This window comes from Erpetoichthys calabaricus, chromosome 6 (assembly GCF_900747795.2).
Source record: "Erpetoichthys calabaricus chromosome 6, fErpCal1.3, whole genome shotgun sequence".
Lineage (NCBI taxonomy): Eukaryota > Metazoa > Chordata > Cladistia > Polypteriformes > Polypteridae > Erpetoichthys > Erpetoichthys calabaricus.
The window spans coordinates 153,321,804-153,332,778 of record NC_041399.2 but is presented as its reverse complement, the minus strand read 5'-3'; the positions used below and the strand labels follow the sequence as shown (position 1 = coordinate 153,332,778).

The window sequence follows — 10,975 nt, the reverse complement described above, 5'->3', positions numbered from 1 at the left end:
CATTTCCCGCTCAAATCTATTGCCAAATTATACCTTTCAAATTCATTTAAATTTTCCAGCAAGAAAAACATGATTATGCAGATTTGCAAGTGCATCCCCTGAACAAGAAGAAAAAAATATTAAACGTGTAACAGTACACTATTAACTAAATATTTTAGCAACACATAAGTTAAATAAAAAAATAAATTTAAAAAATAACAATAAATAAATAGCCTAGAGGGCTGCATAGAAAAGACAAAGTCACCATCAGCTGATGACACCAGCAGATCCACAATACCAACGCTGTCATGAGATCTGTGTTAATGGCTAGACATCAATGTAATTATTATATGTGTTTCTGTCCTTATCGGTTTAATCTTATCATCTACTTGCTAAAATAATGTAATCCTAAATACGAATAGCAGAGCATGTATTTGGAACTACAGGAGTACAGTGCTCGACTTACCATTAAAATCATAAGCCAAATAAACAAATAAGTAATGTGACCCCAAATAAATAAACGACTCACACTATTGCAATGGTTCCCATGTTTTAAACGTGCCCATTCCCAGCAATAAACTATTTACTTTCCACATGCTCTCTATGAAGACACAGATCGCATGCACCCATGCGGCAAGCTGCTTTTGTTGGTTTTCCAACAGTACCACCCAATCGAGTGCAGTTCGCGGATATTGCCGTCCGCACAGGGAGCGCCCTTTCCAATCGCAGAGCCTCCTGACTCAAGAGGGCGGGAGCGAGGGAGCATGTGAGCGAGCGAGCGAGCGAGAGAGGGATATTTTGCTGTGGTCTGAGCAACAATCTGCACCTAGTCGTACATTTGTAAACATGCCGGCTGCGGCTAAGGAAAAATGCGTGGATCGCCTCCGAGGTCCACGATCGCGGATGTGTTGGTATGTAGAATACCTCAACACCCAACAAGGATGCTGAACGAGCCGCTGAAAGGTCCCCACGCGGACAGGTGTGTTACCTGTAGCTCATACAGGGAAGGGGCCGGGTTTGAAGCTTCGGGATTTGGTTCTTCCGGAAAGAATACCCAGACCGGTTTGTCAGAATTCTTGGTGACTGTTTCCCGTTCGCTGAAAGAATACCTGTCATTAAAACGGAGGCTTTAACACTCACCGCGGGGATGACAGAAGAATACTCTTTGGTTTCGGTCGCAAATAAGCAGTTTAGCAGTGAACCCCATTCTTATGCGGTGTTTCGTACCGCGTGAACTTTTGTCAATTTGAAGACGATTCAGCACTACCTATTGCTATTGTTACCGCTCCGGAGTGGTTATCTTGAATGTGAATTCCACGTAACTGCTTGTCTTCCTGGATTTTCGCTTCTATACGACGGTGCGACATTCAGAAGGACAGTACACCCGACACAATGGCTGGGAACAGGCTTAGCACGGACGACCATCACCCCGAAAACGGCTATGTTTCCAGTGAGGCAGCTTCGCCGGCGGTACTTCGGGATTTTGACGGTTCTGTCCTGCCTTTCCTAGGAGGACTGGGGAAATTTCAAAAACAACTGATCCTACTGACCTGGATCCCCGCCCTTTTCATTTGCTTTAGCCAGTTTTCGGATAATTTTTTATTAGCACAACCTGATTATGTTTGTAAATATAATACGCCGATCAAGAACAATGTGACTGAAAGCGCAGTTTCACCGCCGATCGCTACTGACGGCGTTAGCACCACGTTGTACTTTGAAGGCAACCAAAGCGAAGATGAACTGAACAACCCGTGCAGCTGTACGGAGTGGAACTATACGCTGCATACGGGACTGGTGCAAAACGTGGTCACTAAGGTAAGACAAAGACGCCTGCATACTCAGAAAAGCATGACTATAATGCCTACTACAAATTTAACATTACAACTACTTTACTTTCTTTTTTGGGTTACTAGTAGGCAAGCTAATTGGATGATTTTGAATACCTGATCACGTTTTGTTTTATGTAGCAGTCATTTCAGCGTAAATATATTCTTGTTTTGCCTTTTGCCTCTCCTTTTTAACCGTCGATAACACTCCTGCAGTTTTGTGGGTTGGGCTGAGTGATGCCGAGACCTCCCAAAAATTGCACGGTAGTTGTCAATTTCTAACTGTGAGAGATGTACGGTAGGATTTTATTAGACCGCACATAAATGTGATTTCAACACTAAGCATCCATGGGTCTCTTTCGGCGGGGCAAATCGACCGTGACAGGGTGCACTTACTGTTAATTCGTGTGCATCTTACACCCAGTGAAATAACGGTGTTGGTTTACTCCTCTCTGTGCACTGAATGTCCGCCTTCATTTTGGTTTGAGGTCTTGGTTAAATTTCGATTAAGTTTGCCCATATGAGGAAAGATACTTGCAGAAACCGATAATCAATGAATGGAATCGGACTGTGTAGCTATTCATGAAAGAAAAAAAAAATTCAAATTGCACTGAATGTCCAAGAATGTAAGGAACAGGGTTACCAGGAATTGTTAGGCAGCAACACTCTGCGTCACCATACCACCCAGTCATAACTCGCTGGTTAACACACATTCATTTTATCATACTACCTTAATTGTTTCATCCATGTTTATAAACAGTAATAAAAACTGCAATTGCTATTAATATATATTAATACTATATATAATATACAGTATGTATGCATATACTGTGAATGTATGTATGTGTGTGTGTGTGTGTGTGTATATATATATATATATATATATATATATATATACAGTAATATGTGTGTGTGTGTATACTGTGCTAAATTTTGATTGTTTAATGACATACTTGTGGATTTTTTGCCTTTTTAGTTAGTTATTTTTGGTTTGCATCATCAGGCTTTCTTGTGCTACTCCAGTAATGAGCAGATTATCCACATAACTGGTATCTGTTTAAAACATGTTTTTAGCAGGGCTGTCTGTACATTGTTATCCTTGACAGTAATTTTATATTTATTATTAAAATAAAAAAACGTCTGGGAATACATTACAAATGCCATTAAAATACAGTAAATGTCGAAAAACGTACCTTTTGGAGATAAAAAGTTGGGGGTAGACTCCAGCTGATTAAAAAGGTATTCTTACTATTAGCTGAGACACCTTCTCATCATATGTCGACTGTATCTGTTTTTGAACCTGCACAATGATGGAGGCTGTTTCAGCAGGATCAATGATAAAGCTGGAACCAGGACATGAACATGGTGTCAGTCTGTTACAGGGTGCTTTAACTTAGATGGGGCAAAGTCACTGACTACCTTAAACCCATCTGTCAAACTAAAATAAGAATATCTGCAGAAAAACCCTAAGCAGAGCCAAGGTAAAAGTGTAAACTTCAGATAAAAGATGACTGGACCAGAATTCGGACCACATCTTGTGATGATCACAGTAGTAAGCACTCCAGCACTGTGCTGACTAGTATTTGAGGGCCTATCTGTTACTATTCAGTTTTTAACATCTTCCTACATGACTGACTGAAGTATACGCATATATAATTGGCTGATTCTGTCTGTCTGTCTGCTTTAGTTTAAATTGACATTTAATTTTCCAAAGCTTTATAATATCAAATTGCACGCCATTGTTCATACTTTAAAGTTAATGGTTCATTGCAGGGAATAAGCAAGTTTTAAACCTAGGAGCCATTACAATAGTTTGAATTAGTTATTTATTTGAGAAAATACTTTTTGATTTTGGCTTGTGATGTTTAATGTAGAAATGAAGGGAATGTCTTAGGAGATGTCTGTTTATTCCTGTAATGCTCACAGGGTGTTCAGTGATTCATACTCAGGATTGCTTTAATTTAGAAAGTACATCATAAGATGAGACTCAGAATGAGAGACACACACATAATTATTACATTACTATCTAGCCATTAACAAAGATCTCATGGCAATGTTGGTACTGTGGGTCTTGTGGTCTCATCAGTCGATGGTGACCTTGTCATTTCAATGTTGTACTATGGGCCAGTTTTTACTTGCCTTTTCTTTGGTATGTGCTGCTACAGCATTTAGATTGTAGTTTAGTGTTACACATTTAACATTTAATGTTTTTACACATGTATATCTGCAGAATCATGTTTCTGTTGCTGAAAAATTTACATTAATTTGAATGATAGAATTTGGAGGTGAATTTAGCAGGAAATCCAATTTGCAGGTGTTAATGCAAGTCACACATTATAAAATGGTGTGTGTGTGTGTATAGTTTTTAAGCCTTTGCTTTTCATTCTTCTTTTAATAATTTTTGTACTGTATCACCCTTCCATCTATCAACAATTGTTTGCCATCATGGATGTCAAGTAGCTTCCTTTCTTACATACTTATTTTCTTTCTTTTCTAGTGAGAAGTCAAGCAAAATTCCACCTTTTTTCTAAAAAAAACCCACAGTACCATATTAAATGCCACACTGATCTGCATAGTACCACAAGGTGTACAAAAACTGTTATTTTATTTTTATGTCTAACTATATATTGTGCTTATTGTATCTGCCTACTTCCTGATCACGTGACTATGCCTGAAGTTATAGTTCACTGAAAATATAGGAATGATAAGTGAAAAATAAGCTGCATGCTAAATCTGTCACAATTGGCCTCTTCAATGTAATACATTTCCTTGCTTCTAGATAAACATTATATATTTGTATACCTACTGTATGTGAAGCTTTTTTGAACAGCAGTTACTGCTGTTCTCATGCTCTTTTCGTGATTTTTTTTTTTTTTTGTGTACCTCTGTTTCACTGTGACATTAGAAAAGAGTATGCTTTAGACTAATTGGCTTTTTAAGCCCCATGTGGTGTATTGTTCATGGGCTCTGCCTTCAAGTATCCCATCATTCATGGTTGCGTCTGCTGGGAAAGGCTAAGGACCCCAGACTCTGATATGGATTAAGTGAGTTTGAGAATGTTTTATGGTAATGTACAGGTAGGTCTTTGTTTTTAAACAGAATTATTGAAAAAAATCGCAGAGATTTCAAAATGTTTTATCTGTTTAAATGAACAAAAATATAAGTTATCTTTCTTGAAAAGTTGGAAGAAAACCAAACCTCTCAAATAATACCTTTTAATAGGTTTCACCGAGCACTAATTTATAACTTTATAAGCAGTGATGTTGCTAAAATTCTCTGAGCTACTACTACTGGGAAATGATGTGCGAGTCACATGGGGAATTGTCTGCAGCTTATCATCAGCAAAACCAATGAACTGGTTATTTACTTTCACTGCACTGTAGAGCCTTTATGACCAGTCACTATTTAGGGAGTAGATGTGGAAGTGGTGCACTGCTACAAGTACATGGGGGGGGCGGTCCTCATCAAAGCTGAACTGGTCTCATAACACAGAGGAACTATAAAAAAGAGCAGAACAAACTCTTTTTTTTCTTAGAAAACTGCACTCGGTTAATGTGATTTCCTACACCGTGGTGTGCTGGGCCAGTAACACTTCAAGAAATGCCCCTCCAATCAACAATCTAATTTAAAAGGCAGGCTCAGTTATGGGGTGAACTTTCAACTTTCTGGAGTTGGTAGTGAAGGAGAAAATGAAAACTAAACCTGAGTGTCATTATGAACAGTGCTGCACATCTTCTTTCTGAAAACTTATCATTAAGTACTTTCAACAAACAAATTATTCGGCAGAACAGTGTCACAAAATGCTTCTTGGGCCACTTTCTATCAATCGCAATACAACTTTATAATGTCTATGTTTTTCGTAATTCAAGTGTGTATTTAAGGCAGTTTTTATTGTTTATATGATATATATTTAGTATGGGGTTTGCCCCCGGCTCCTGCTTTATGGAAGCACTTCCGGGTCGTACAGAAGTCCCAAATGACAAGTAGTGCACCTCCTGCAGTACCCTTTTGCAGCATCCTTGGCCCCCTGAATGGCTGCTCTACTGGACTACAATTCCCAGCATTCCCTGCTGTTGTCTAAACAGGCACCACTATCCAGGGCTGCTGCCATCTAGCATCCTGGAGAAATTAACATCCTTTAGAGCCAGCTCTTTCCTGTCCTTCCCTTTCATCCTGGCCAGGGAAGGTACCACAAATTTATCTGGTCGGGACGCCTGTCTGTCTGCCAGCAGCTTCCCGCCCAGGAAAGGAATCCTCTTTTCCTCGTTGGGATGGCCTTTTATTCACCCGAGAAGTCACTTTCGTATTTGGAACCTTTCTCTCAATTGGCCGGGATGGCTGTCTGTCCTCTTAAGAGACTCTCATCTGGGTAAAGAACCATCCACTCTCCTGGTTGGGATGCCCATCCATCCCAGGTGGCATTTACAGGATCTGTATGTTCTGTTTGTAGTACCTGCACACAGTCAGACACACATTCACATTGATATCATTTTGTCTTGTGAGTGTGTATCAATATGTGGAAAGTATAGATTAGACTTTTCACATATAGCTGAGATGGACAGCTGCTTTGATAATACCAGTATTTTGGACATACTCAGGTAAACTTTTAATACAGTTAAGGTACATGTTAAGTCAGTCATTCCCTGTGACTTGGTGTGTACAAGTGAATCATGCTAACAGGGCACTTGGTCACTGGAGTGTGTCATCATAAGCACATGCAACCCATTTACATGGCAGCAGTTTCTCAGAAAGGCTCTTTGGCTGTAAAACTTTGTGTTTCTAGAACCACCATTTACATCTCTGTCTTCCATCAATGTTACGTTATGCTGTTATAATATATCATTCAGTTGTTTTAACAGTCCCAAAGAGAGTTACAAGTTCAAGCTTAAGTGGCTATGGCTAGCTGTGTTTTCAGCTTTTTTGGCTTTTCTTAGTAAAATGTGTTTATAGTATTTACAACTGCTTAAAATAACTGATTGCATGTTGAATGCCTTTTCCATCAGTCATGTTGTTTGTTAGCATGTCTTATTGTTTCATTCATTGTAGCCTACATATTTACAGGGTACCCTTGTTCAGATGGATCATGTCACCAATTATCTTATTATGCACATCTTTGGGATATGCAATTGTTGGACCAAAATAAGAGTACCTGCAGAAAACCCCCAAGCAGATTCTGGGAAAATGTGTAAATTTCAGATTTATAAGTCAGGTTTTATGTGACTTCTTCTGACCACTGGATCATTGCAGTTGGGGATGCAATCCCCATAGGATTGTATGTAAATACAATTAATCCATTCCAGACCATACAAACTGTATGTAAATATTTTTTTTTAAGTTTTTAAGCACAAATATAGTCAATTAAACCATAGAATGCACAGCGTAATAGTAAACTAAATGTAAAAACATTGAATAACACTGAGAAAACCTTGAACAACAGAGAAAACTAACACTGCAAGAGTTCACGCTATAGCGCTACAGACCGCTTGCCAAAAACATTTTTTTTAATGAGTTTTAAGCACAGGGAAAAAAATGAACATTTGAAAAAATCCGTAATTTAATAAACCACCAAGAAAAGTAACATTGCAACAATGCATGCTACGAACCTGTGTGTGTGTGTGTCTCTCTGTCTCGCGCGCCTGTGTGTGCGTGTCTCTCTCTCTCGTGTGCCGTGCCTGTGTGTGTGTGTGTGTGTGTGTGTGTGTGTGTGTGTGTCTCTGTGGACACTTTTTGTGACTGAAGACAGAGAAGAAAATTAAAATTAGTCAAAACCTTTTATTGATACATACCAGACAAGGGTACAATGACAGAGAAACACAGTCCTAGGACACCGCGCTTCATCTGCCTCGAGCGCAGATATCCTTGCTCTTTTATACCTTTCTAATCTCCTGATCGTTGACCACGTAAGCAATAAAAATAGCGTCCTGACTCATTGTATTTTTCCAATTTTGTAAAGTCATTACCCTAAAGGTATATTTTCTTGTCACACACATCATTAAAAGAAAACTTCCAGAAAGTATACATGCTTTTTGTCACGTACGCAAAACACAAACAAGTTTGATCATTCTGTTCTATTTTCTGTACTTACACACATACATTTTGTTCAATTACATCATTTTATGTTTTTACACTCCTCCCTTTTTGAACAAAATGATGTGGGCAATATAATTAAATTGAAATGGTTGATGAAGGGGAAGGGGGGGGGAAAGTGGATGGGGAGGAGAAAATGGAAGAAGCTATACGAGACATGTGCTCCTCATGTAGCATATATGCCCTTTCCATTGAGGCGGTAAAGTACTTAGATAGAGATCACCACCCATCCTTGGGTAGCCTGAGAGGGTGCGGGTAACAGTCAACAGAAAAAGTATTTTTAAGATAGCCATTTCTTGCAATGCGATGCGTGGATCCAGGCAGGCAGTCCTTCAACTTTCACGGCGTGTGGTGTGGATAGAAGAATTTGGAATGGTCCTCTCCACCTAGGCTGATGCCAGTGTTTCCTCCGAGTATCTCGAACCAAGATCCAGGTGCCCAAGGGAATTGGTAAATCCTTGGAAAGGGGGCTGGTCCTCCAGGCTTGATTAACCTGCTGGTGGACTTCCTTCAACGAGGTTCGCAAACCTGCAAGACTAGAGAGAAGATCATTGTCCACAGTATGCAAATTCACATTTCCTACAATCGTCCGGTCAGAATCTCAAACGGCGATAGTCCCAGTTGTCGGTGTGTCCGTCCCCTTAGTCCCATTAAAGCTAAGGGTAGTGCATCCGGCCATGATAAATTAGTTTGTTCACAAATTTTTGCGAGTTTAGCTTTTAAAGTGCCATTGCATCGTTCTACGATGCCTCCGCTTTGGGGATGGTATTTACAATAATGGTGCACATTAATTTGGAGCCAGGTGGTTAATTCATTTATAACGGAGTTCACAAAATGAGTGCCATTATCTGTTTGTAACTTTTGAGGGATACCCCATCTTGGAATAATCTCTTTAATTAGTGCTTTAGCTACTGTTTTGGCATCGTTGTGTTTTGAAGGGAAAGCCTCTACCCATCGGGAGAACACATCGACAATCACAAGACAATATCGGTACCCTTTAGACGGGGTTAGTTCAATGAAATCCATTTGGAGGTGTTCAAACGGACCCATTGGATTAGGGGTAACGGCGGGACTTACCTGGGTACCTTTTCCCACATTAAACTTTTGACATATTGCACAGCATCTGCAAAATTGCTCTGCATATGTAGAGAAACCTACAGCTTCCCAATGTTTTTCAACATCTCGAACCATGGCATCTCTACCTGCGTGATCGAGGCCATGGGCGATTTTTGCCATTCCTGGGAAAGAGGCTTTTGGGAGAAAAGGTTTGTTAGTGTGTTTATGAGTCCAGACTCCATCAGAGAGGGACCCTTCTTTGGACCATTTTCTCCTTTCGATATCCGTGGCTGCACTCTGTAAAGAAATAATTTGATTATCAGGGTCCTGGTCATTTCTCTGTTGGAATAAAGAAATTGGTGTGTTATTATATGCAGCCTCTTTAGCAAAGTGGTCAGCTAATTCATTTCCTTTGCTAACAGGATCCTGTTTTCCTGTGTGAGCTATCATTTAACAATCGCTAGCTTCGATGGTTTGGTTATGGCTTCTAAAAGGGATTCGATCAATTTCTGATGTTGGATGGGTTTGCCAGTACTGGTCTTAAATCCCCTTAGTTTCCATAATGCTCCATGATCATGGCAGACTCCAAAAGCATACCTGGAATCCGTATAAATTGTTACGATCTTCCCTTCGGACAGCTGACATGCTCGAGTGAGTGCTACGAGTTCAGCTGCTTGTGCACTCAAGCTTGATGAAATTCGATTTGCTTCCAGCAGGCGGTCCCCTTGGACCACTGCGTAACTAGTTGAGATGTGAAGTTTTGGCTTGTACTAGGATAGAATGTACAGCGTGAGGCACTTTAACTGTTAGGGGGCTCATGAGAACTACATCCGTGCTTGCTAATACAGCTTCTGTTGTTGCAGCCACAGCACGAAGACACGGAGGAAGTGCTGCGGCCACTGGATCCAGTTTTTTTAGAAAAATAAGCCACCGGTCTTTGTTTATCTCCATGTTGTTGCGTCAGTACTGCATTCATAAATCCCTGCTTTTCGTTCACGAACAAAGTGAATGGACGAGAATGATCAGGCAAACCTAGAAGAGATAGGCGCAGATAGAAGAGCAGTTTTGAGGTTACAGAGAGCCTTCTCAGCCTGTTCATTCCATTGGACCTGGCCAGAAAGGAGGATGCCAGGAGTATTAGCCAATTGTTGCAACGGCTGTGCTCTTTCAGTAAAATTTAGAACCCACTGTCTGCAGTAGCCCAGAATACCTAAAACAGACATAACCTGTTGTTTTGTGACCGGTCTAGGAAGATTTTGGATGGCTGTAATGCGATCGCTAGAGAGAGCTCTTGTTCCATACGTAATGTCATGACCTAGATATTTAGCTGCAGCTTAACTTTTAGAAACTTTATGGCCATTTTTCCCCCAGAAACAGCAACAATTTCTGGGTATCTTTTGTACAATTTTCTTCCGTAGCGCTACATATCATTTCCATCTACATACTGTATCAATTTACTACCTCTTTCCGGCCAAAAGCCTTCTAAATTTTGGGCAAGAGCTTGTCCATAAACACAAGGGGCTTCAGTGTATCCCTGAGGCATGACGGTCCATGTCCAACGGCGGTACCGCGTTTGACGAGATCGGGATGTACGGCGGAGATGCCAGCCTCTGCTTCGGGAGACAGAGGATATTGGGCACGGTGCGGGCGGAAGGAGGATTTCGGGTGGATCACCAGAGGCTCACAATGGGCTATCCTTCCATAATCATTCTTTCCCTGGGACCATAGTGAATCAGGGAGCATAGAGAGCCAAGAAGGGAAAGTGGTTTGTAATGAACAAGCAAAAGAGGAAGGACGGCACAAAGCGCGATGTACTAAAAAATCAGTTTGAAGCACCACTTTAGTTATTAAACGGTCAGGAGTATCAAAAATACCTGGAGTAACTTGTAACCAGTCTGTTCTTTCAAGGCATTTTTCTACCCATGGTCCTATTTCCCCCCATTTAACAGTGCGTGATTTAGCTAAGGAAATATGAGGCACTGTGCCGCCAAGATAATATATGTGCTGTGAGCATGTAAGATGAACAG

The 10,975-nt window shown here is 40.5% G+C and overlaps 1 protein-coding gene across 1 annotated transcript in view; it reads left to right on the top strand.

Moving 5' to 3' along the window:
- The first annotated feature begins 754 nt into the window (after positions 1–754).
- The window catches only part of LOC114653608 (solute carrier family 22 member 23), a 223,721-nt gene continuing 213,500 nt past the window's right edge, over positions 755–10,975 (top strand). The window contains exon 1 of the mRNA XM_028804013.2: positions 755–1,794. Coding sequence (XP_028659846.1) covers positions 1,372–1,794 — 423 coding nt within the window. The 5' untranslated portion in view covers positions 755–1,371. The remainder of the gene's footprint in view (positions 1,795–10,975) is intronic.